Below are 26,216 nucleotides of genomic sequence, written 5' to 3'. Positions count from 1 at the left end.
AATAGAGAAGATGTTGGAGTTTGTGAGGGAAAAAGAGCACATCTGGGACATTAGAAATTAATTATAAAGTAAAAAATAATTAAATACTTCTGGTGATTTAATTTGATCGTCACCAGCGGAGGAAGACATTATTGGGTAGCTGTTTGTTTACATTCACTTCACGCCAACTATGTATAGCCAAATACTTTCCACTCGCCATGTGTAAACATGTTCCGATTAGAAGGCCTGTCGATACTTCCAGCGACCTGCAATTTCAGTCGCATATTGACACATGTGAACCCTCCTTTAATAAAGCCGGTTCACATTTGTCAATAATGTGACTGATACTGCAGTTCGGTAGAGTTTCCAACTGAATATCGATGCCTAGCGACTGTTGGTCTTGTTCAGTCGATTTGCGACTTTTTTTTTACGTTGTTACGTCACGGAGAAAGGTTTGAAAATATTGTGTCCACAGATGTAGAGTCCACAGATGTCGACTTACAATTTCAGTCGCATTACTGCCACGTGTGAACCCGCCTTAAACTACGTACCGCTTCGGCATCATCACTAGAAGAAGACACTTTGTTGGATAGCTGTTTGTACTTGCCAGTCGCTGTGTGAACGTCCTCCGACTAGAAGGGTTCTGTCGATAATTTTAGCGACTTGCAATTTCAGTCGCATGTTGACACGTGTGAACCCGCCTTTACTCAATGATAATTTCATGTGAGGCAAAAGATGTGAAGAACTTTTAAAATGTGATGAGAGGGAAAAGCTACAGTGTATCTTTAAGTACTGATCACGAGGTCGCTGTGCGACTGATACAGGATAACCTAGATGGGCCCTGGTGGCCCTTTGTTATCCTATTATTTATGTTATGTTATGTTATGTTAAGGGGACCAGCGGCAGTTCTACCTATAAAAAAAAAATAGGATTCTTTTCCGCAGGATAGGTATTAGGTATCTACCTATACCTCCACCATCTCTTTTCGTTAATAGAGAAAACAAAGTGAGAACCATTTATTTATCTATCTGTCACTGGTTGTTTGTAGGGGTGGTTCCACGGAAGTCACATAGATAAAAATGAACTTTCTATGTGGATACTTTGCTGCACACAACCGTCCCTACACATTGCAGGATCGTCTTGAGGCTGGGACGGTTTATTTGTTTACATGGACAGTGTGGTGGAGTCCTGCTGAGATTGTTAGGGAGGCAGGGCGGTAAGGGAAACTCATTAGGCTGTACATAGTCAGTAAGGGAGACTCTATCCGCTGTAAAGAGGCGGTAATAAGGAACAGGAAGAAACAAAGCGTGGCCATGGAGGACATCGAGGACCTGGCAGGCCTTGGTGTGGACGTAGCTGTTCCCCGTCACCGCAACTCTGTCATGCCCCGCGTCAGGAGGAGGAAGAAGGCCCCAGTTGCTAAGGAGGTGAGGCTTTGCTGCATCCTCTTGTGCTGTGGTACTTCAGAGGATAGTCTTTGTAACGCCTCTTCTAATGTCAGTTTCGCATAGTATATTAATATTACTGAAGATCACAGTCCCCAAATAAACGTGTCAAGAAGATGGTCATTAATCAAGAGAAACTTATTGAGTTGTCTGCTGAGAATTTTACCTTTTCTCTTGCGTTTTTATTATTTTTTATTCTCATTTACTAATTTATGTAAGTGCTAATTCTCCTTCAATACATCAAAGGGAGAGGAGGAGGTGAGGTGCCAGGACACTTGTGACAGCATCGTGCCGGGGACGCAGAGTGTGTTCGTCAAGACCTGGGGGTGCGCTCACAACAGCTCCGATGGTGAATACATGGCAGGCCAGCTGGCAGCGTACGGCTACCAGATTGTAGGTGAGTTGTAGGAAGCTTGTGAGTGTGATTTTTTATTTTATTTATTTTGTTATTGATTGTTTGATTTACTTAATCATTTTATTTTCCTTGCATGAGTATCAGATTGTAGATGCATTTTAGGAAGCTTAGGAGTGAATTATGTTATTTTAACTGTTGCTATTTTATTTCTAGATTTATTTACCTATTTGTTCATTACTTTTTGTTATTGAATTTACACATGCATTAGTGTTTGGCCGGGAGCAGATATAGTCATTGTTTTCCTTTTTGTATTGGTGTGCATGTGTGCAGTAATGTGACATTCTACAAATGTAGTAATAGTTATATTTTATTTGTTTATTTTATTTTATTATTATTATTATTATTTTTTTTTTTTGTTTTTGCCTCTGTTGGCTACAATATTACGGTATTATAGACTCAGAATGAAATAATCTATGTATGTGTTATATTCTGTTACAGTATTTTGTGGTGGACTATGTATGTTCTCTATGGGAAAGTAGGTTTGTGTTTATTAATCCCTCTCTCTTGATGTGGAAGTAATGAAAAAATTTATTTTTCACCTCCCACCAATGTTGTGAACCATGCATAATCACATCTTTACAGAATTCAGTGTCATTTTGTATGTTTCCTAATACATCATCAATAATTCTTGTAACTTTGTGACTATCTTTTTACTGTCACAGATTCCTCCCTCATGAAGCAGTCCCAGTGCTTATATAGGCTGGTTATGTTTTACGCTGAAGCACAGCTTTCACCACACATGGAAACAGAACTCTGGCATAACTGAAGAATCCATTTACTTTTATAACCTTGATTTTTTTTTTCTTATCTTTTTATTTATTTTATTTATTTATTTATTTTTTGCTTCCACTCAGAGGACAAACATTTGGCTGACGTATGGCTTCTGAACAGCTGCACTGTCAAGAACCCTGCCGAGGACCATTTCCGCAATGAGATCAAGGCTGGGAGGGAGGCGGGGAAGAAGGTGGTGGTGGCTGGCTGTGTTCCTCAGGGTAGGAAGCACACTGACAGGCATCAGGAGAACTAAGGCAGTAGTACTTCTTTACTTGCTAAGACAGTAAAGGCATTACAGAGGTGAAAATGTACTGCTGTGGTAATATCAGCCACAGCAGTGAGTTAAACATGGTTTTAAAAGTGCAAATAAGGAGTGCAGTTGCTTTAAGTACTAGCTGATGAAGTAGAATACTCTACTTGTACTTCTTGTGTTATTGTGATATTAGGCAAAGCAGTGTGAGTCGTAGGTGGTTCTAAAAGTCCTAAAGTTTCTTTTGAATTAAGTACTGATAGATTTATGAAAAAGGCAAGTAATGAATGGAGTTAATTCAACTATTGGTTTACAGAAGTGATGATACCTGTACTTCATAAATCATAGTAATGTTAGGCAAAACAGTGAGAGCTGTGGCTAGTTGCCAAGGTGGTTCTCTTCCTTTTCTTTTAATTCAAGTTATGACAGATTTGTAAAAAGGTGTACTTATTTGGCAGGTGCCCCTCGTTCAGAGTTCCTGGAAGGCCTCAGTGTCATCGGAGTGCAGCAAATTGACAGAGTTGTGGAGGTGGTGGAGGAGACATTGAAAGGTGGGCAAGTCATTATTACACTGGAAGGAAAATTTTATTTGAAACACACACTCACATCTGAGAGCATCTTAGCTTTTCAATCTCAGAATTTTTATTGAACTGAAATATGAGGTAGTATGCAGAAGGCACTTGAAACTACATACTCTTAGAGAATTAACTTTTGATATTGCTAAGTTTTCCTGTTCTGAATTTACTGCATCACTAAGAAAACCATCTTGAAAACTCATACCTTTTACAGTAAGTCCTCATTATACGGTACATATGCATTCCTGAAAACCTTATCGCAAATCAAAATTACCGTATACCGAACCCATTATAACATGTAATAATAGGGAATGCATTCGAGCATGTCAGAAGTCACCCTTCCAGAAATTAAAATACATTAAAATAGTCATAAAAAAAAAAAAAAATGTAAAGTAGCTACTGTGCAAAAGAAATAAACAAAATGTTTTTATTTGCCTTTCACTCGCCATGTATTATATCAGATGATGTCCCTGCTCCACCGTGCTGAGCCCTCTCGGATGACATGAGCGGATACCGTATCTGTGAATTTTTCTTACTGTATATCGAATTAAGTGTAGTAATTTCTAAATACCATAAGTGAATTTACCGGATAAAGAACTACCGTATAACGAGGACTTACTGTACTTGGAGAATCATAACCTTCCAACAGCCTTGAAATACATACTGAGAGAACCATGATTAATGACTTTACCATGTGGATATATTTTAGGGAATTCTGTAAGACTGTTGGGTCAGAAGAAAGAGGCTGGGAAGAAGACTGGTGGTGCCTCTCTGCTGCTGCCGAAAGTGAGAAGAAATCCACTCATAGAGATCATATCTATTAACACCGGCTGCCTTAACCAGTGCTCCTACTGCAAGACCAAGCATGCCCGTGGGGAACTTGGCTCCTACCCCATAGGTGAAGTGTGTGGTCTTCCTGATCCTGTGCCTTAGGGAGTGTATGATGAGGCTTGAGTAGGATGAGGTGAATGGGATGGGTATATTTTGACAGGAGAAGCACTAACAAAGATTGATTTGCAGAAGTCAGTTAATTAAACTCTTTCTTCTTTTTTCCTTTGGGAGTGTTAGGTGAGGGTTGGGTAGGATGTTGCAAATGTGATGTGTATAGTCTAACAGAAGAATCAGTAACAATGATTAATGGTGGAAGTCAATTGATTATGCTGTTTCGTCATTGTCATTTAGTTCTTGTTTCTTTTTTTCCCTCCTAATATTAATTTTTTGTTCTTTAGATGGTGACCAGAATACAGCAATCATTTATCACATTACTTAGTCAGGACACATTTAAAGAAGCTCTTTTTAATGGGTTCTTTTTATTTACCATTTATTGACATTGGCCTATTTGAGATGAGGTGTAGTGCAGTGGGTCACAAGACTGTCCCTCTTCACCATCGACTCATGGGGGTAACAGTGTGAATGGTGTGTGTGTGTGTGTGGTGCTTTGTCCAGGCTGCCCCAAGTGGGATTGCCAGCCTGGTATATGTATAGGCCAGTATTCAAACTGTTTCCCTTGTATTAGTTTAGAAACCTCATTAGTCTGTTACTAAATGAAAATATCCTTTAAACCTCAAGTAGCTTCAAGGAGAGCCTCTTGTTTCAGAATGGTGTACAGAGAGACACTATTTATTTACTGTTGTCACCTTACTGTTACAGAGGAGGTGGTGGAGCGTGCCAGACAGTCCTTCACTGAGGGTGTGTGTGAGGTGTGGCTGACATCGGAGGACACTGGTGCTTATGGGAGAGACATTGGCGTCACCCTACCACAGCTGTTGTGGCAGCTGGTGGAGGTGATACCTGAAGGATGCAGACTCAGGCTAGGGATGACCAACCCACCCTACATTCTTGACCACCTGAAGGTAAAGCTCCAGTCAGACTCATTCCTAAAATCATGTGAATTAATCATTCATTTACATTTGTTTGCATGTCTTTAGTATTTGTTTTTGCATTTATATTCATGGGTGTCATTTTTTGTCAATGGTTTCTCTTGAGTGATAACTTTTATTGTGTTTTTATCCTGCTATTGAGTTTTTTCATGAATGTTTTTTATAATGGCAGAAGTATTTATTTCTTATGCATTGCTGAATGACCAATGTAAAGATATAAAAAGGATAACTATTAGCAATCCTGTCCAGAATATATTGTTCTATTTATATTTGACATTTCCTTCTTGAAAGTTCTTGTAGTAGACTGCTGTGATAGAAATCTCCATGTACTCTTGTGTTCCTTCCTTCCTTCCTTCCTTCCTTCCTTCCTTCCTTCCTTGCCATATATCATTCTCTCATCACTCTTTTTCTCTCACACAATCTAACAACATTCTATCTTTACTTTTCACAACTACTAAGCACCTATTTCACTCCCCACTTAGTATCAAATTTACATCACATTAAGAAAAAAAGTGGTATGTATGTGCAAGGAGCAACAATGACTTTAGTACTAAGCTGACATGGAGGCAGGAGAAAGCAAGCTTGACTCAATTGTGCCTCATCTCTGTAGGACATTGCTGAAATCATGAAGCACCCAAGAGTGTATGCCTTCCTGCATGTGCCGGTCCAGTCAGGCAGTGATGGGGTGTTGGGCGAGATGAGGCGGGAGTACACCGTCAAGGATTTCAGTACTGTTGTGGATTTCCTGAAGGAGAGGTAAAAGAGAGAAGGCTTTGAGAGATCTTATTTTTTGTTCATTAGAGGCTTTCATGTAATGTAATGTTTTATCTCTTCACCTCCCTTAATATTTTAGTATATTGGGGATTTCCTGAAGGAGATGTAAAAGGGGAAAGATTCTAAGGAGAGGTTATCATATTCCTGTTTTCTGTCTATCTAGTTGAGACTTTTATGTAATATTTGTTATGATATTTTGTCTCTTCACTTCCTTAGTATTTTACTCCCAAACTTATTTCTTTACTTCCTTAATATTTTACTCCCAAACACCCCATACTGCAGAGTGCCAGGCATCACCATTGCCACGGACATCATCTGTGGCTTCCCCACTGAAACTGAGGAGGACTTTGAGGAGACGCTTCAGCTCTGCAGCAAGTACAAATTTCCATCTCTATTCATCAACCAGTTTTACCCACGGCCCGGCACACCAGCAGCCAGGATGAAGAGAATACCCACCAAGGAGGTCAGCATGTGGAGGAGAAGGACAGGTTATAGTCCTTGGCATACCTAACTAGCTGTGTACCAATCATTGTCTAGTATTGCTGCTGCTATTATAGTACTTACTCTCCTACTTGTGCTGGCTCACTCACTGCATACATAGTCCTTTCATTTGGATGCCTGTTACTACTGCTACTACTACTAGGTATCACTGTTACTGTTGTTGTCTTCTGTTATTGTCATCACTGTATACATAGTAACTACTTCTTCAACTGCTATTACTGCTGTTGTCTCTACTGTTGCTTGTATCACTGCCACCATTTCTGTTAATAGTTTTGCTTGATTAAGTTAGTTCTTGTCAAAAATCTAAAATGATGATTTGTACAGTGCCACACTCACACCCAGGAGTGTATAGGTCACTACAGGGTTGCTATGATTCTTCCACAGGTCAAGAATAGAACAAGGCGCCTGACAGAGCTGTTCCAGTCGTACCGTCCATACGACCACAAGCTTGGAGAGAGGCAGACAGTGCTGGTGACAGAGGAGTCTCATGACAAGCAGCACTGGGTTGGCCACAACAAGTTTTATGAGCAGGTGAGGGCAGAGGGCAGTGTGTTAACTTGGCACCACACTGGCATCCTTGTCTTTCAGGGACTGTGTGGCTCAAGCTTTTTTCTTTTTAAATCCATAATAATTTGTTTAGGTTTAACCTTTTACTTATAGGCTTTAGGAGTAATATTGAATGATTTACAAACTGTACAGCATTCTCTATTATGTTGTGTTTGGTAGAATACTGCCACTAATCCTTGCATGTCACTCAAGATGTTACAAAAAACATGTTGATGAGATTGATTACTCCCATGTCTGCATTATTATTTATATCATAAGATGTTGTCCTCATCATCTTTCCCTTCAAAAACATGCCAGTTGGCAAAAAAAAGTCATTGTGTTGAATAATGGTGGCTGGTGGCTGGTGGTGGGAGATGCAATGGTCACCTCATGGCTGGGAGATTTTGAGATGAGTCTTGCCATGTGACACTTGAGAACAGGTAGTGCTGTCTTATAGGCAGCAAACACTGCTTAATTTTGTTACTTTAAAACTCTTTAGGTGATGTGAGTTACAGTATCTTCTTCCCTGCAGGTGTTAGTGCCCAAGAAGGATGACTTTCTGGGGAAACTGGTGGAGGTGGAGATCATGGAAACAGGCAAGCACTACATGAGGGGCCGTCCCATCCACACCAGCAGGCCCAAGCCACCCTCCTCTGCTGAACCACTGGCCAGGGGGGTGGTGTCAGGGCTGTCAGGGGTAGGGGATGTCCACCACACCAAGCAGGACCTCTTGAAGCAGGAGCGCTACATCATCCTCAGCTTCATCCTGCTGATCTCGGCTCTGCTGGTGAAGCTGGCCTGGGTGTGCTTCAAGATGCTCAAGGATTTCTGAGGTAGGGAAGGAGAACTGGCCACAAGGTTTTGTACTTTTGTGAAGCTGAATACATGACTGGTCACTGAAGCCTGTGTTTCATTGAGGGAGGGGGAGTTGAAGGGCATGGCAGAAGAGGAGAGAAGGTTGGTAGTTGGTGGTGTGTCTGGGATACCATTCCTACACCACATTGAAGGTTGGTGGTGGGTGACATGCTGACATGCTGATATGTTTGGCACATCATCACATCACGCTAGGACCATTGCCACTCAGCTGAAGCAATGCCACACTTCTTATTAAGCAATAAACTACAATATTCCCTCACTTATGTGCCACACCGATTCATGATTATTAAGAGAGAAATAGGCCTACACCTAAATTCCTAGAAACCACCATTATGCCATCACATTGAATAGGCTGCATTTAGTATATTAGTTAGGGGAAATTAAATGATAGATTTACATAATAGACGTAATTTGACAATAAAACTCAATATCGGTATTAATAATGTTTCTATAAATCATTAGGGTTGGAGTTAAATTATTCTCTGCAGCAATTTGGCTGTTGGGAGCGATTTTGCTTCCATTGTACCACATCACTCCGAGGCCAAATTATTCCTGGAAGAAATTTTTATCAGGGCACGACACGTGTGTGTGTAAAATATGTACCTACATAATATTTCACACTCACTCACACATTCACATACACACACACACACGTAGTGAGTGTCGTACAAGACATGGATTTTTTTTAACATTTCATGTGCGACACTGAACAATTTCTAGTCATAAAAATACATTTGATTAAGATAGAAATGTTAAATACAGTAATATTTGCTATGAAGTAAAGTATTATTACTGACGTGAGTGTCAAGTTCCTGAGACCGTGAGCAAAATAAACAAGATGGCGGTAGCGACAGTACTGGTAAGAATATTACACGAAAAAAGAAAAACGAACAAATTACCACAGCTAGAGGAATGAGACCACTGTAAAACCACGTACATTAGCGAACCCAGCCCTGCGTGTCGCGTGGAGGCGGGCAGACCAGCGGGTAGCGGAGAAGTGAGCGGGGATTACTGGGTGACGTTTCTGGGGCAATCTGAAGTCGGCTGCAAAACAGATGATAGCGGCCAGAATTTCCTCATTTGTCTCACCGGGGGGTAAAAGGAAGCTCAGGAATTATTGTAGCCTTCAGTTATTGGCGGTGGGTTTATTGGGGAGAGAGGCGGGGAGAGCGTAAGGCAGTGGTTATGAGGTGTTGTGGTGAATTATAACAGTGGTGACGGGAGAGGGGGGTGGGGGGTCAGGGAATTAGTGTTTTCTACTCACCCAGCGCTCCCTATGATGTCACTCCCACGCAGTTTCTCCCATGATGTCACCTTCTTTCACCCATGGTATATATGTGTTCAGTATGTGGTGAATACTTGACATTACAATCACACCCTTGAAAGATTACCCATGGCATTGTTTTCACCCGTCCGGTACTCCTTAACCCCTTCAATACTGATACACATTTTTAGTGGCCAGAGTCTTTACTGTTTTAATTCTGACGTATGTTTTTGAAGCTGTATAAAATCACCAAAATAGTAACCAGAATGAATATGAAAATGTGTCCTGGTACTGAAGAGATTAATAGCTTCTTGTGTCCGTCTTACCCTGGAGAGCTTGAAATAGAAGGGTCTTATTGATATTCTTACTACTTCTTCATTTTCTGCTATTATGTTTCCCTCACCAGAATGAAATAGTTTGTTGATTATCTGGCTCTATATTTGCTTAATTTTCTGTTTCCTGTCTACTGTGTAATTAATTTTTGTCTGTATTGCCTCACTCCATTTCCTGCTATTCTGTTTCCCTCACCAGAATAAAATAGGAGTTTGTTGATAATTTGACTCTATATTTGTTTAGTTTCCTGTTTCCTATCTACTGTGTAACTAATATTAAGTTTGTATCTCCTAAATTAACTGCCACTTGGTAGTACACCCTTGAGACACCTTTCCTTAATTGCTAGTCACTCTTTACTTGCCCTACAACCACATCTAATTTTTATAACTGGGTAGAAATTGCAAAATGTATTCTCTTTTACCCATAGCTAACATTATTGCAGATGCTTGTACAGATTTTGTATATTATTGTGTGTCAAAATGGAAAGGTTAATTGTGTATAGAGTGACAACACTGCTTGCCACCACTGGTATGCAATGGTTGTGGCCAGCTCCTTCCTGCAGTTGTACTATCTTGGTAACTGGAGTCTTTGTTAAAAGTAGTGGGTGGTGTAGATTATGATGGATATTGTGAGTCGTGTGTGTGTGTGTGTGTGTGTGTGTGTGTGTGTGTGTGTGTGTGTGTACGTACATGTGCCCATCCAGTCTTCAAGTGTAGTGGTCAGTTGTTGCTGGGTTTTCTTTTTTTTTTTTCCTAGCTTTTCTCTCTCTCTCTCTCTCTCTCTCTCTCTCTCTCTCTCTCTCTCTCTCTCTCTCTCTTGTTTTTATTTTGTTTTCCTGCTTATAATTGACTTGATAGAGAGTTACATCAGACAACAAAGAACAGATAGCCTTGTGGTGAATGAGAGTGAGTCCGTGCATGAATGAGAGCACTAGAGTAAGAGTGATGGTGCTGATTCCTTATATGAGATTCTTCCTCCAGCATGAGTGTGAGGTGCGATAGTGAGGTTGGTCTAGAGTGTGTTGCCGCCACAGCCCCCACCATGGACAGTGGCAGCCAGACATCCCCCTCCAGCAAGCAGGTGTGCAAGAGGACCCAGTATGAAGACCCATTTGCCCTTCACTCCCTCCTCTCAAGCTCAGGTGTGTGTGTGTGTGTGTGTGTGTGTGTGTGTGTGTGTGTGTGTGTGTGTGTGTGTCCACTCTCTTAAGTGTGGGAGTCAGTATTTGTTAGTCATATTTTTTCTTTCCTTTTTTTTCTTAATTCTCTCTCTCTCTCTCTCTCTCTCTCTCTCTCTCTCTCTCTCTCTCTCTCTCTCTCTCTCTCTCTCTCTCTCTCTCTCTCTCTCTCTCTCTCCCATAATTTGAAATGATATGATTTAATGGAATTATGGGTGTTTTCTTTACCAATATTTTCTGTTTTCTCTCATGTAAGAGTCAAACTGAACTTATAACTAACATAATTCTCCTTAAACTGTTCATTGATTCTTCTAACATGAACATAATGTGTATATTTGACCTTGCATCACTACTAGGTGTAAACCATCACTTTATTGCAGAACTAACCATTCACATTTCAAGAGAGAGGTTTCAGGACATTTACCCCAATCTTGTGGCTAACTCTCTCTCTTGTGGCTAACTCTCTCAAAACTGCTTGGGGATTGGCATCTAACTGGGCATTTTTTATTGTTTTTGTTACCTTTGGCCAGATTTCCTCTCTTACATAAAAATTGATAATTAAATAGATAAAAAACTAACCCTTAACATTTCTTTCTTTCCAGGGAGCCTCCTTGACAATGAAAACTCCCTCTTTATGGGGCAACTCCTTCCCCCTCTTCGTGGCATTGAGGACCAGTGTGAGGGGGGCAACACGGGGCGCACTGGGGGCCGGGGCAGCACTGGGGGAGGGGTGTTGCAGCCTTCCAGTGCCCCCACCTCCCCCCAGCACCGCCATACCAGTGCCACCTCACCCCCGCCTCTCTCCCCTGTGCCCCTTGGTGCTTCAGCTGCCTCCACCTCCTCAGACCCCAATTTCCACGCCACCAGTCTGAGGGAGAGGAACGCGGCAATGCTCAACAATGAACTCATGGCAGATGTGCATTTTGTGGTCGGTCAGCCAGGTGTGTGTTTACCTAGTTGTGATAAACAGGTAAAAGTGTGTGTGTGTGCGTGTGTGTGTGTGTGTATTTTATTTCTTGTAATTTTTAGGATGTGGTAGGCCTGTCAATTGTGTGTGTGTGTGTGTGTGTGTGTGTGTGTGTGTGTGTGAAGGTAAACTCAAACCAACAATGCTTCTGTTGGTCAAAGTCAGACCAGATCAATTAGTGAATTATCTAGTCAGTCATTCAGTCAACCACTCAATCAGTTAGTTAAACAACCAATTCTTCAGTCTAATCAGCCAAAGAATCAATCTATCAGTCATTTAATCATCCAAATATTCTTTTCATCATGCATTCATTCAATAAGTTATTTAATCCACCAGCCATTCAGTCAGTCAATCAGTCAGTCAGTCACTCACTCAGTCACTCAGTCAGTCTTGCAGTTAGATGGTTCTCTCCTGGCAGGCAGCACACAGAGGATCCCAGCCCACAAGTACGTGCTGGCAGTGGGCAGCAGTGTCTTCTATGCCATGTTCTACGGGGGACTCAAGTCAGAGGAGGAGGTGCAGGTACCTGATGTGGAGCCCTCAGCCTTCCTTACCCTGCTCAGGTGAGGTGGTGGTGGTGAGGGTGGTGTTGGTTTTCTCTCTATATATTGTTTCTTTAGTGGATATTGGAGTTTAGTTGAAGATGTTTTCTTAATCCTCTCCCTCATTTTCAGCCTAACAAGCAATACAGAATAAGAGTTATAGTACTTTTACAATTATAGCTTCATATAACCTTCTCCTCACTTCCAGTCTATCAAGTAATACAGATTAAGAATTGTAGTATTCTTATAATTGTGGTTTCATTTCTAGTCTTATGTGGTATAGAGTAAGAATTAAAGTACCTATTTTTCTCACCTACATCTATGTCACACTCCCAAAGGTACCTGTATTGTGATGAGATCCGGCTGGAGCCCGACACAGTGCTGGCCACACTGTATGCAGCCAAGAAGTACTTGGTGCCACACCTTGCCCAGCAATGTGTCAAGTTTCTGGAGGTATCACTCACAGCTCGGAATGCCTGCCTCCTCCTCTCACAGTCCCGCTTGTTTGAGGAGCCTGAACTGATGACAAGGTGCTGGGAGGTTATTGATGCACAGGTGTGTGTACTTACTGGCTGTAGCAAGCAGGACATGAAGTACATTTGTGTGATTCTTTACCTGTATCTAGTTTTTCCAGTTTGTCCTTCACTTGATGTGTATTCCTTGCCTCATCCACCTCATCACATTTCTTGATACTCTTATTTTTATGGGAATGTAAGGAGTGGTGGCTTTTTACAACAGTAACTACCACCAAGTTACCTGTGGATCTCTCAATCCCTCTTCCAGTTGACACCATGCCTGACCATCATACTCCCTTGTTCCTCCGTGTTCCTTGTATTGACTTTGGTTACTATTTCTATGCCCAAGTGAGCTTCTTTACTAACCATCTCTTTCTCAGCTTACTTGTGCGTCTGTGTATATACATGTGACCTTTACTCAGCTATTCTTTTTCCACTCAGTCCACTCCTCCTCCCTCCCTCAGGCTGAGATGGCACTGCAGTCTGATGGGTTTGTTGACATTGACTTTCCCACCTTGATGAGTGTGCTGTCACGGGAGACGCTCAACTGTCGGGAGATTGTGCTCTTTGACGCTGCTCTCAACTGGGCTGAGGCGGAGTGTGTCAGGCAGGAACTGGAGCTGAACCCAGAGAACAAGAGAAAGGTGTGTTTACATTGTTGGACCAATCTTGTATTATTTATTGGATTAAGCTTGTATTATTTATTCAGCATAGAATTAAAGTCATAGTGTGTGTTTTTATTTGTGAGGAAGTGGAGCTGACTGGCTGTGTATCATTTATCCAGTATAGAACAAATCATGATGTGTAATTGTCTGCATGAGGAACTGAAGTTGTTTGGGGAAATAAAGGAATGAGTTTGTTCAGTGTTGTTAGTTTAATTCTATCACATCCATCTTTGCAGGTGCTGGGTCAGGCAATGAATCTGATCCGTATCCCGTGCATGGAGCTGGCAGAATTTGCCAATGGAGCCGCCCAGTCAGGCATCCTCACGCTGCAGGAGACCACGGATCTTTTTCTGCACTTCACGGCGCGCAACAAGCCCAGTGTGTCCTACCCCATCAAGCCAAGGCAGGGACTCAAGAAGCAGATCTGCCACAGGTTGGTGGGAAGACTTTGCTCTCTCTGCATAGGTTATGGCTGTTGTCTTGGGGGACTGTCTAGAAGGGTGTTTCCTTGGACGCTATAGAGGTGATAGAGCCTCGCACTCAAAACTACCCTTGATTTCTTTGACCAATACCATAAAAGAAATTTTACTTGCCCTATGAAGACTTAGAATTTAGCTAAAACGGAGTAACAGCTGCCTCTGCTTATTGCAAATACTATACAAGAGCACCAAGTAGAAGAAAGTCATAGAAATTAAAAGCAAAGCATTCAGCAGTGTGGACATTATGAGTATCACTTAAGTGTCTGCTGTGAGTGATGCAGTACTAAAACCAGACACACCCTGACTTCCTCCTGGCACCTGCGTCACAACGTTTGGTAGGTTTCAGTCGTCAGCGTACCGAAGCAACCAGTGGCGGTACCGAGGCCGGGTGGACTCCATCAACTTCATGGTGGACAAGAGGATATTCATCGTTGGTTATGGCCTGTATGGGTCATCCAGTGGCGCAGCAGACTACAACGTGCGCATCGAGCTGAAGAAATATGGAGAGGTGAGGCAGCCGCTTGTTGTTGTGGTGATTGATGGGCTCATGTGTTGGTGCTGATTGTGAGTGATGAGAATGGTGTGAGGAGGTTGTGTTGTGATGTGCTGTGGCTGGTTGGTGTGAGAAGGCTGTGTTATGATGTGCTGTGGCTGATTGGTGTGAAGAGGCTGTGTTGTGGTTGGTTGTTGGTGTGATGAGTTGTGATTGGTTTGTGTGTTTTGTGTGTTGTGTTGTGACTTGTATCGTGTAAGGGTTATAGTGTGAACATAGAGAATGTTGTCAGTGTGAGAGAGAGCAGTAGTAGTGGCACGGTGGTTGGTGTGTGTGTGTGTGTGTGTGTGTGTGTGTGTGTGTGTGTGTGTGTGTGTGTGTGTGTGTGTGTGTGTGTGTGTGTGTGTGTGTGTGTGTGTGTGTGTGTGTGTGTGTGTGTGTCAAGTGTCATGCCATCTCCATGTTGCCCTCACAGGTCCTGGCAGAGAGCACCACCAAGTTCTTCTCGGACGGCTCCTCCAACACCTTCCACGTGTACTTCACTCACCCGGTGCAGGTGGAGCGGGATGTGTACTACACTGCCTCTGCCATCCTGGACGGGGCAGAGCTCTCCTACTTTGGGCAAGAAGGCATGAGTGAGGTAAACATGGGGGCACTCACCTTCATGTTCCACTGCTCCTCAGAAAGCACCAACGGCACAGGGGTCCAGGGCGGCCAGATCCCAGAGCTCATATTCTATGGCCCCACCTTGGAGGCCTCGGACAAGTAGCCGAATAGGCCGAGTCTCTTCCGCTAGAGATGGCCCGTGTAGCATATACAATGGTTATACCATTGATTGTATTATAGTTGTAAGGACACCAGTCACTGGTGGAACCAATCTTCCTTCTGCAGAGCAAGCTTCAGGAAAATATTAACTCTGTCAATTCTATTGGTTTATCATTATCATCATTGTCATCGTTATTACTATTTTATAATTATTTTTTGTTATCTCTATCAGATTTAATGTTAAAGTGGCAATTTAACATAGTGAAGTATGAAGAGTGACATTGTGATTGTGGATAGAGGAGTATATGTGCGTTGAGTAGATATGAGTGAGATTGTTAGAGTTATTACATTGACTTATTGGAAGAGTGAGCACACACTGGTGGCTAGGAAGGACAGCAGTGCCTGTGTTGTGGTGTGCAGCCCAGTGTGCCATTTGGAGTGTCTGTGGCAGGTGTGGAGTGCACAGCCTGGCATGGGGAGGAGGAAGCCTTGTGCTGGTACTGCTGGGAGAGTGGAGGTGGTGGATTCTACCATACCCTACAAAAGAGGAATGATTGGCTTGGCTTCTCCTCCCTGGCTACTGTGAAGGCATCTGTCAGGTCAAGACTGATATAGTGATAGGGAAGCCATCAAGTATCTCATAGCAGTGTATTGGTAGTATGTGTATAAATTCTGCATTTCTCATTGGCTGCTACCCTTTGTTACTGTACATAAAGTAGGAGTTCCAAAGGAATTATTATCGCTAACTTAATGAATGGTAGGAGTAATCGTGCATGAATTCTATCCAGTAATGTGCCATTGACAGCTAGTGAGGAGCAGTTGTAAGAAAAATGTCAGCAGATATTTATGTGTGAGAGAAAACAAGTTTGCCATAAAGGACTTAAAGGAGAACTTTGCTAGTCGGAGGCTGAGAAGATGTATATTCTAGTTTTGAGTGTTGATGTTAGGTATAGAGTTGAAAGCATTAGGTCTCTCTCTCTCTCTCTCTCTCTCTCTCTCTCTCTCTCTCTCTCTCTCTCTCTCTCTCTCTCTCTCTCTCTCTCTCTCTCTCTCTCTCTCTCTCTCTCTCTCACACACACACACACACACACACACACACACACACACACACACACACACACACACACACGTCTTGTGGTCTCAGTCCTACCCGAAGATCGGTCTATGAGCTCTGAGCTTGCTCCGTAATGGGGAAAACTGGCTGGGTGACCAGCAGATGACCAAGGTGAATCACACACACACACACACACACACACACACACACACACACACACACACACACACACACACACACACACACACAGATGCTCATTCTTCCCCCTGCCCCCCTCTCCCCCTTTTTTTTTCTTTTTTAATCAGGGCACCCACACAAAGCACATAGGAAAGGGAGGGACATGGATGTATTACCTTCCATGCCTCTCTGTAACTCTCACATATCCCTACACATGAAAGAGAGAGACAGGGAGAGGGAGAGGGAGAGGGAGAGGGAGAGAGAGAAGGAGAGGGAGAGGGAGAGGGAGAGTGACAGTGAGAGTACCAGATAATTGAGGTTCTTTAAGGGGACTAATCCTCCCACCTTGAAAGTGCCTGAATTGTTGGAATGACAAACAAGAGTGTTGTGATTGTTGGATCATGAAGTGTTTGAAGCCCCTAGATCATGTGTCAAAACTTTGAATAGTGAGGTTTTCATGTATCTGTGGTAGTCTGTACACATTTCTGTTTAGTAATGGTGTTTATTTTCATAGAAATGTTTATATGTAATTTGTTAAGTCTCTAATATTGTCTCACCTCCATAGATAGGAGATGGTGAGCTCTACATAAATAGTACTGTAATATGGGGTCTACTTAGAGGACTAGTGGAAATATTTCTAACTGACAGTTCTCCTTGTAGGGAAACTGACTCTGATATACTTATTTGTCAGAGTGAAGGTGGGAGCCAACACTGTGTGATGAGGCCAACACCTGAGTCATAGACATCCCAGGTCACAGATTACACTGGTGTCAAAGTGCACAAGGGTGTGATGACCTCACTGCTCATCTCCTTATGGTGCAAATAACTTGGGCAGTGACCCTTACATCCAGCTCCTTACCACAGCATACTAGTGATGGGACTGGTGGCAGTGAGCACATAATGGTGTGAAACATGAGGCATTAGAGGCCAGACAACACCTTACCCAGCTGAATATGGCTGATGCTTGGCGGCAGAGGTGTCTGTCGTCAGGGAATAAGGCTGACTCACATATACAAGGAATCTCAGATGAGACATGTAGGTGTGTAACCTGCCTTTCAAAACAGTATGAGACAATATATATGTACATACTATTTATGAGGATATTTTTCACTCACACTCATATTGCAGGAGGAGCATCTATGCCAAACTAGGGTTCTTATGTACAGTGTTGGACTGCCTGTGTATAACATTGTATCTTTAGTTTCCTGTGTAGAAGAGAACATTTGCTATGTTAAAGGACAAACTGATAATTCTGTTTAATGGTGTAATATTAATTCAAAAGAGCATATAGAGCAAAAAATGTACAGACTGTCTTTAGATGCACATATTTTCCAAAGGCAGTTTTCAGATTATTAAAATTTTCATTCAGAAGCTAAGCATAAATTACTACTTGAAATATAACTTGAATACTCTGTAAAGTCTCATTCTTAGTAAAATCAGTTTCTATTACCAGTGGTATTATCAGCCTTACATTAGATGTGTCTAAGCTTTGAGTATGCAACCTAGGCAGCCACTGCTTCAGTGTTAGGGTCACTTGACAGCAGACGGCTGTGTTCATGCAGGAAAGCAGTGGAGCGGACTTTGGGAGAGGTAACGCGTCGGCAAGAGAGGATGTCCACCGTAAGGAAAAATGGATATCTGAGAGAGTGCAGACTAACAGTCACAAATAACACCACCATTAATTCCTCTCTAACAATCGAGACTAATGGAAGACAAAGACTGGCATGCATGTCACACAAGCTGTCACCAAGTCCACAGCCAACACAACACTCAGGAAGTGGCGACAATGGCAAGTCAGAAGACATCTTCCCCCACCACTGTCCCACTACGACGTTACTCATGGCAGTCCATGGCACCACCTCCTCCCTCCATCATACACCTGTATGATACTACTATGTGCAGGCAGCTGACTCACCCAAAACAATAGACAGAATTTTTCTTAACTCTACTTCATGTTTTCTTCTACATACCCACTCCCTCAATGCTGTTACACTCATACCCACTTCCTAGCACCTCTATCTAACCCCAATCCCTCAAACACACACACACACACACACACTGTTGGCCAAAGTGAGCAGACGCAAGACCAGAGCTCCGGTGTGATACGCTTTGTGTACCATTAGACCATTTTATTGACATTAAGAAGGGTGTATGGAGGGCACAAGATTAATGGCCACAGTCTTCACTATTTTAACCCCTTCAATACTGGGACATTTTTTTACCTTGATTTTTGTGTACCATTAGACCATTTTATTGACATTAAGAAGGGTCACAAGATTAATGGTCAGTCTTCACTATTTTAACCCTTTCAGTATTGGGACACATTTTTACTTGAGTTTTGTGTACCATTAGACCATTTTATTGACATTAAGAAGGGTTACAAGATTAATGGCCACAGTCTTCACTATTTTAACCCCTTCAGTACTGGGACACATTTTTACCTTGAGATTTGTGTACCATTAGAACATTTTATTGACATTAGGAAGGTTGTATGGAAGTCACAAGATTAATGGCCACAGTCTTCACTATTTTAACCCCTTCATTACTGGGACACATTTTTACCTTAAGATTTGTGTACCATTAGACCATTTCATTGTGTGTATGTGTGTGTCAAATAAAGATAAACAACGAATGGATATATAATTAGTTCTCTCTCTCTCTCTCTCTCTCTCTCTCAATATCATCATTATCATTGTACTGTACCACCCAACCTTTCTCCTCCTCCTCCTCCTCTTGAAACCTTCCAAGAAATGCCTTCTATATTTCCAACACACACACACCACGTGAACACACAGGCTTTCCTCGTGTGTCTACAGGCGTGTGTGTGTGTGTGTGTGTGGTAAAATCTGGAACTCCCTACCTGCATCTTTATTTCCGAATTCTTATCGAGGCATTTGCTCCCTAGTTTTGGCTGACGCTTTTCCACTTTTTAGAGAGCCAGCACTCAAGTGGGCCTTTTTTTTTTTTTTTTTATCTTTTTTGTTTCTTGCCCTTGGCTGGCGCTCCTCCTACATGAAAAAAACCCTCTTGGGACACGAGTCCTCTGTTCATCACTCATCATTCCTGTCACCTATCATGATCGTTTATGCCTTAAGGAGCAAATGACCAACGTGTTCACTCCATGCTGGAATTCACCATGCATGGAGAAACACTTAGTGAATGAAGATAACGTTCCTTGTTAGAAGACGCCATCTTCTTAGTGAGGGAGTGTATCGAGCATGCTGGCTAGTCACACATCAACAGCTGTGTGTCGCGGTGTGTCTTGCTGCCAAGCCATGACAGTAAATCAGTACCAAGTAGTATGTTAAGGGTAGTAGTAGTAGTAGTAGTAGTAGTAGTGGTTGTCATTCACACTATTGCAAGGTGTAGACGTGGCTGTGTCTGTAGTGATCACAACAACCTGTTCCTTCTTGTGTGTCTCGAAGAAAGATCACAAAAGTGTCTTTTTTTTGTTTTCTGTTGTGAAGCACAAAGGTATTGTTACGTGTTTCCCAAGATGATATTTTGTGAGTCTTTCAATGCAATACTTAATTTAAGTGTCTGGCCAATGTGTTGTAACGTGGTGCAGTTTTTGTTACTTGTATTTATTTTTCATACCTATTGATATGACGATATGTTGTGAATGATACTCCTATATATTTCTAATGGCAACACAATATCTCGTGATATAATAAAATGCATAATGTATCGACCTGTTTTGCTATCAGTTGAAAGAGATGCAAAAACATTATCTGGTTTGCAAGTGAAGTGAAATTAGTCAACAATTTGTTGCATGGCACCACAGCGTCTGAGGTGATATGATGCTACAATAGTTGCATGGAAATGCTAGTAGTAATGTGTAAACTAACTAGTGATGGGCGAACCGAGTACTTTCTGCAAACCGAGTATTTCGGTATTGATTACAATGTGAAACCGAGTAAACCGAGTACGAAATGATTACTTTTCACTAACCTAACTTAACGTAAGTTACGTAGTACAACCTGTGTGTGTGTGTCAGGGAGACGGCTGGCTGATATGATGCTAACGCTGCCAACGGAAACTGCGAAACTGGCTAACTGCTAGTAAAATTTTCCGTACCGGTAAATAGCCGAAACGGTACTGAGCAAATTGTATACAGCGTGGAGGTGGTTCAAGACGAGCGGTGATGGGTAAGAGTGAGTCATTCTCACTCTCGGTACCGCTCCACACTGGTACTGACTGGCTGCCCTGGCGCGTCGGCGCGGTCTCGCTAGCTCGGCGAGACGCGTCTGTACTGGTACGACTGAATGTGCCGGCATCATTTCCGGTACCGCTTGACGCTTGTACCGTCTAGCGTCTGTGCCGGGACTCTGCTGCTTCCTACCGCTAAGAATGTGGTGTCGGCACCACATGGCGGATCGGTGGCCGGGACGGGTGGCGGTCTGGCGGTGCAGTAACACTGCCGTTGGCCGGCATTTTACCATTGCATTTCTACTTCTACTACTACTACTATTACTGCTACTTCTATTACTACTGCTGCTGCTGCTGCTGCTGCTGCTGCTGCTACTACTACTACTACTACTACTACTACTACTACTACTACTACTACTACTACTACTACTACTACTACTACTACTACTACTACTACTACTACTACTACTACTACTACTACTACTACTACTACTACTACTACTACTACTACTACTACTACTGCTACTACTACTACTACTACTACTACTATTACTACTACTACACATAAGATTAAGTGTACGAATATTACAGACAAGCCCAAATTATCTCATCCCGCTTAGGAATCAAACGCGGGGCCTCTCAGTTGTGTGAGGAAGGTGCCGGAACTTGCCCACCAGTCCGTGACCCGCTCTGCACTTGGCAGGACAAGGCGCTGGCCGTGAGGGACAGTGAGTGGTGGAGATGAAGATACTGATAATAGTGATATCTATAGTAGCGAAGAGAATATTGTGTGTGAAGCCTCTCAGTAATCAGAGGTTAACTATTTAAACATGGTTGAAGACACAAAGTGGACAGTGGAGTGTGGGTGCCTGCTAGTGACACGGACAGCCGCCGCCGAGCAGTCTTTGGCTAACGTAAGTAATATATTGGTGTAACTCATCATTTCACGGTGGTGCCATGTCATAACCTAACGTTGGTAACCTCCAGGACAACATATCAGTGAACTAACACCTGCACATACTTATAAAACCAAATAATTCAAATCTTGAAAACGTAAACAAACCGATCCCTGACCCGCCGCCTCTCTCTCAGCCATCATCTGCCTCATCTCTCACTCATTACAGGCCAGACAGGTCACAAAGTGGACCCATAGGCCTAATCTTTTATGTCAGTTGTTGAGATATATCCGCAATTACCTGATTTGTGTGCTATGGAGGCTCAGTGAGAAGAAGCGGGCCTACCCATGACGTCACGAGCCCCAGGCTGTGACGTCATCACCAGCTCCCGCCCAAAATGCCGGTCCCAGATGCTCGACTTCCACTATTATTTATATTTGTCTCAGTTCATTTATTTCGAGTCACAAGTGCCTTTTAAGGGTTTCTAATGATAGTTCGCAGTGTTTTACGTGTCTTCCATGCTTGAGTTGAGTGAAGTACGGTGATGTAGAGGGTGTTTATGACTTGAATGGGAGGGCCAAAATACGCTAAAATTTTACCTCCGCTATCTGTGATTTTTATTTGAGGTTGTAGCGAAGTGTTTGTGTTTTCAAAAGATGGTTTATCATGAGAAAAGTGTGCAAGGCTCCTGAGAAGTTAAAGATGTGGACTTTAAGAATGATATGTAGTCCTGTTAATATTGTAAACAACGTCATTTTTAAATATTATTTTTCTAATAGGGCGAGTTGCCAGGTTTTGATATATCGAAATGATAGTCATAATTTTTGAAAAACGTTATCGATTCAGTTGAATGAAATTGGTGGGCTTTGAAATTGTGTTTAAGCAAGTCGAAGTTCTAATACTTTATTTAGTATATTTTTGAGCTATTTTTATTATTCCTTTTCTCGGCAATGTTTTTGTATTTTAGAAGTTAGTTTCGATTGATAACGAGTCAGAATTTTTATAACATTCGTGTCCAGCTGCCTTTTTGGGAATCCTCATTTTCAAAATGATTTGCGTAACGAATATCTGTGACGTCATCAAGGAGGTTGACCCCCACCCCAGCTTGACCCAGGCCGATACCTGGCTCCAGGCCCGAGGGTGTGGGGGTGGGTTGGGTGTGTGTGTGTGTGTGTGTGTGTGGGTGACTGTGTGTGTGTGTGTGTGTGTGTGTGTGTGTGTGTGTGTGTGTGTGTGTGTGTTGCCTTATCTTTCGTTATGGGGGAGCCCACCAGCTGGAACCACTGACACCCAGCTCCCAGCTGGAGGGTGTTGGAGGGAAAGGTGGCTGTGTGTGTGTGTGTGTGTGTGTCATTTTCTTTCATGGTACTTAGCGTGTGTGTGTGTGTAATTCACTATGGTCGGCCGGTAGTCACCCAGCCAGCCTTCCCCATTACGGAGCAAGCTCTGAGCTCATAGAGCGATCTTCGGATAGGACTGAGACTGTGTGTGTGTGTGTGTGTGTTGCCTTATCTTTCGTTATGAGGGAGCCCACCAGCTGGAACCACTGACACCCAGCTCCCAGCTCCAGTGGAGGGTGTTGGAGGGGAAAGTGGCTGTGTGTGTGTGTGTGTGTAATTCACTATGGTTGCCCGGTAGTCACCCAGCCAGCCTTCCCCATTACGGAACAAGCTCAGAGCTCATAGAGCTATCTTCGGATAGGACTGAGACTGTGTGTGTGTGTGTGTGTGTGTGTGTGTGTGTGTGTGTGTTGCCTTTATCTTTCGTTATGGGGGAGACCACTGACACCCAGCTCCCAGCTGGAGGGTGTTGGAGGGATAGGTGGCTGTGTGTGTGTGTGTGTCCTTTTCTTTCATGGTACTTAGCGTGTGTGTGTGTGTGTGATTCCCTATGATCGCCCGGTAGTCACCCAGCCAGCCTTCCCCATTACGGAATAAGCTCAGAGCACATAGACAGATCTTCGGATAGGACTCAGACTGTGTGTGTGTGTGTGTGTGTGTGTGTGTGTGTGTGTGTGTGTGTGTGTGTGTGTCGTCATTTCACCGTTCTGTAAACGTTTCATCTCTGGCGTCCCTCTTTATTATCCTAGTCTGTTAACACAAACTGCAAGTAATAGCGTATAGCGAAATGTGTCCTATTCTTAGCGCTTATTGAGCAAGGGGAAGTTATTATATGTAGGAAACACATAGCCCGGAGCAAAGCAAGGTGCCTCTATCGCCTCGCCTCGCCCCGCCGTGTTAACTCCTGCAGTAATATGACATGACGTGTTTTCATATTTATTCTGGCTATTACTCAATGATTTTATACAGCTTCACAAACTTATGTGGGGATTAAAATAGTGAAAACTGGCCATTAATCTCTGACACCGTAGACCCTTCTTATTGTAAGCAGCGCGTGCCACTGGCACGCTGCCTCATTCCGCCGCCATGACCGTCGGCCGAGCCGCGGTAGCTCGGCGAGACGCTTCTGTACTGGTACGACTGAATGTGCCGGCATCATTTCCGGTACCGCTTGACGCTTGTACCGTCTAGCGTCTGTGCCGGGACTCTGCTGCTTCGTACCGCTAAGAATGAATAATGTGTCGGCACCACTCGGCGGATCGGTGGCCGGGACGGGTGGCGGTCTGGCGGACTGGCGTCTGGCGGGGCAGTAACACTGCAGTTGGCCGGCATTTTACCATTGCATTTCTACTTCTACTACTACTGCTGCTGCTGCTGCATACCACTCAATTCATACCATTACGAATTATTTTTTTCATGTTAGTTTGCTATAATTCAGGTATTTCCCATCAGTTTTAGAAGGGAACCACAATATATTATGAAGACGGCCGTGTTTCTTTTATTTATATATTTATTTATTTATTTTTTTTTTTACAAAAATATTTATGAAAGAGCTGTGTGATTTGCTTTATGTAGATAGAAATGATAAATGCTAGATATTTAAATTGGCAATTTCCAATATACACACGCACACACACGTGTGTGTGTGTGTGTGTGTGTGTGTGTGTGTGTGTGTGTGTGTGTGTGTGTGTATATATATATATATATATATATATATATATATATATATATATATATATATATATATATGTGTGTGTGTGTGTGTGTGTGTGTGTGTGTGTGTGTGTGTGTTTACAGTACTGGTACAGTACCGATAGTATCGGTAACGGTTTCTTTTGCACCGGTACGTACCGGTACTGAAATTAGCGGTACTTGTTCACCACTACTAACTGCCAACTGTGAACTGACTGAGTAAGCCTACTCGTCGTGTACTCGTACAGGTCTCTCTTTCCTTCAGCCAAGCCCGTGTGTTGGACTGTTGGCACTGTTAGGCTTTTTCTTAGGAATTGGACTATTCCATTGATGTCTGGGTGGTTGTGCGGCATGCACCGCCTTCTTCCCCAACAAAATACGGAAAAAAATCTTTACTCTTTAGTTTGAAGGCCTGTATTACATTTTCAAAGCATAAATTGAACATGTAATTGAATTATGAAAACCGAGTAAACCGAGTAGTACTCACTCAAATCCAAAAACCGAGTAAACCGAGTACTACTCAGACCAAAACTACCATCCTTAAAACTGACACACTGGCGCTTATGATGGCGAAGGTGGTTAGGTGTGGGTGTTGGCGGTGCTGGTGGAGATATCTACATGCTTGTGTGTAGATAGATAGATAGATAAGCTGGTAATTTGATAGGTTCATTCATACGTAAATGGACAACAGTTCGAAGGTGTATACACTGCTACAACAATAAACTTATCATTCAATCAATTAAACATCAATCAGATTTAAAAGGCGAGTGATGAGAGGGTCGGGAACAGCGGGGGAGGGGAGGTGGAGAGGCGACGAGCGAGGCTCCCGAGACAAGTTTGCTCTGCGTCACTGACGGGGATAAACGGTCCATGTCAACGGGGCTCTGTAGGTACTGATTAGCCTATGTGTAAGTCAAGCCTCCATGAACCATTTTGAATGGTTCATGGAGGTTTGGAAAGCGGGAGGATTATAAAGATATATGGATAAGGAGAGACATGAACGCAGAGGAAAGAAATAAGACCAGTGACTTATGGAAGCAGGCAAAGGAAAAAAAACGAATCAAGATCAGAGGAGAAGAGGAAGAAGTTTTTCTGGAGAGTCAGGGATATGAAACTGATAAAGTAGATGATTGGGAAAACAGGAGAAGGGGAGAGAAACTAAAAATGGCATACACTAATGTGAATCGGTTATGGTCTGCTCTGGTAGAAATAAATGACTATCTTAGGGTAGAGAGGCCTGACGTGATGGGGATAATTGAAACTAAACTTACTGAAGTCATTGAGGAGAATAAAATTGATGGTGAATACAACATATGGGTAAGAAATAGAACAGAAAAGCATGGAGGCGGTGTGATGTTATTGGTGAAAAAAGATCTTGTTGCCTATGAACTGACGAATGACAATGGGTTAGCTGAGGTGGTTGGGGCTGAGGTGGTGTGTGGAGGTGTTAAACGAGACTTTGTTGTGGTATATGCTCCCCCAAAAACCAATTCATGGAATAGAGAGGAATATAAAAGGAAGATGGAGGACACAAAAAGATGGATAGAGTATTTGATGGAAACTAAAGAGAAACTGGTAATGATGGGAGATTTCAACAGCAAAGAGGTGAAATGGGAAGAGTGGACTGTGTGGATGGCAGCGATGATTTATGGGGTGGAGAGTTGCTAAGAATGGCAATGGAAAACTCATTGAC

The 26,216-nt window shown here is 42.8% G+C and overlaps 3 protein-coding genes across 5 annotated transcripts in view; all 3 read left to right on the top strand.

Moving 5' to 3' along the window:
* Positions 1-1,103: 1,103 nt before the first annotated feature.
* Positions 1,104-8,040, top strand: LOC123510111 (threonylcarbamoyladenosine tRNA methylthiotransferase-like). Its single transcript, XM_045264924.1, has 10 exons — positions 1,104-1,406; positions 1,671-1,821; positions 2,694-2,831; positions 3,322-3,414; positions 4,148-4,336; positions 5,089-5,291; positions 5,929-6,074; positions 6,375-6,555; positions 6,978-7,124; positions 7,672-8,040. Exons 1-10 carry the CDS (start codon positions 1,293-1,295, stop codon positions 7,969-7,971), a joined length of 1,662 nt encoding a protein of 553 aa, XP_045120859.1. The 5' UTR covers positions 1,104-1,292; the 3' UTR covers positions 7,972-8,040.
* A 701-nt stretch (positions 8,041-8,741) lies between these two features.
* LOC123510110 (BTB/POZ domain-containing protein 6-like) lies at positions 8,742-15,376 on the top strand. Of its 3 annotated transcripts, none has more exons than XM_045264922.1 (9): positions 8,742-8,874; positions 10,593-10,753; positions 11,392-11,730; positions 12,175-12,319; positions 12,637-12,853; positions 13,278-13,457; positions 13,715-13,911; positions 14,297-14,465; positions 14,926-15,376. In XM_045264922.1, the coding sequence occupies exons 2-9, from the start codon at positions 10,594-10,596 to the stop codon at positions 15,217-15,219; spliced, it is 1,701 nt and encodes a 566-aa protein (XP_045120857.1). In that variant the 5' UTR covers positions 8,742-8,874; position 10,593; the 3' UTR covers positions 15,220-15,376. The 3 variants fall into 3 exon arrangements, with proteins under 3 accessions (XP_045120857.1, XP_045120858.1, XP_045120856.1); XM_045264923.1 differs by lacking the exon at positions 8,742-8,874 and adding an exon at positions 9,031-9,154; XM_045264921.1 differs by lacking the exon at positions 8,742-8,874 and adding an exon at positions 9,231-9,344.
* Positions 15,377-15,537: 161 nt separating this feature from the next.
* Positions 15,538-26,216, top strand: part of LOC123510064 — a 15,799-nt gene continuing 5,120 nt past the window's right edge. Inside the window, exons 1-6 of the mRNA XM_045264846.1 lie at positions 15,538-15,541; positions 15,667-15,809; positions 17,012-17,021; positions 17,231-17,349; positions 17,953-18,066; positions 21,456-21,509. Of these exons, the coding sequence (XP_045120781.1) occupies positions 15,538-15,541; positions 15,667-15,809; positions 17,012-17,021; positions 17,231-17,349; positions 17,953-18,066; positions 21,456-21,509 (444 nt within the window). The remainder of the gene's footprint in view (positions 15,542-15,666; positions 15,810-17,011; positions 17,022-17,230; positions 17,350-17,952; positions 18,067-21,455; positions 21,510-26,216) is intronic.

The sequence above is a fragment of the Portunus trituberculatus genome, chromosome 28 (genome assembly GCF_017591435.1).
Source record: "Portunus trituberculatus isolate SZX2019 chromosome 28, ASM1759143v1, whole genome shotgun sequence".
NCBI classification, from domain to species: domain Eukaryota; kingdom Metazoa; phylum Arthropoda; class Malacostraca; order Decapoda; family Portunidae; genus Portunus; species Portunus trituberculatus.
Note: the sequence above shows the minus strand (reverse complement) of the source record. Positions and strands in the feature narration are given on the sequence as shown.

Coding starts and splice junctions, on each gene's coding strand:
- LOC123510111 (XM_045264924.1), top strand. CDS start 1,293: ATGGAGGACATCGAGGACCTGGCAGGCCTTGGTGTGGACGTAGCTGTT. Junction 6,556..6,977: donor AGAGAATACCCACCAAGGAG/GTCAGCATGTGG, acceptor ATTCTTCCACAG/GTCAAGAATAGAACAAGGCG. Junction 7,125..7,671: donor ACAACAAGTTTTATGAGCAG/GTGAGGGCAGAG, acceptor TCTTCCCTGCAG/GTGTTAGTGCCCAAGAAGGA.
- LOC123510110 (XM_045264921.1), top strand. CDS start 9,292: ATGATGTCACTCCCACGCAGTTTCTCCCATGATGTCACCTTCTTTCAC. Junction 13,458..13,714: donor ACCCAGAGAACAAGAGAAAG/GTGTGTTTACAT, acceptor CCATCTTTGCAG/GTGCTGGGTCAGGCAATGAA. Junction 14,466..14,925: donor AGCTGAAGAAATATGGAGAG/GTGAGGCAGCCG, acceptor TTGCCCTCACAG/GTCCTGGCAGAGAGCACCAC.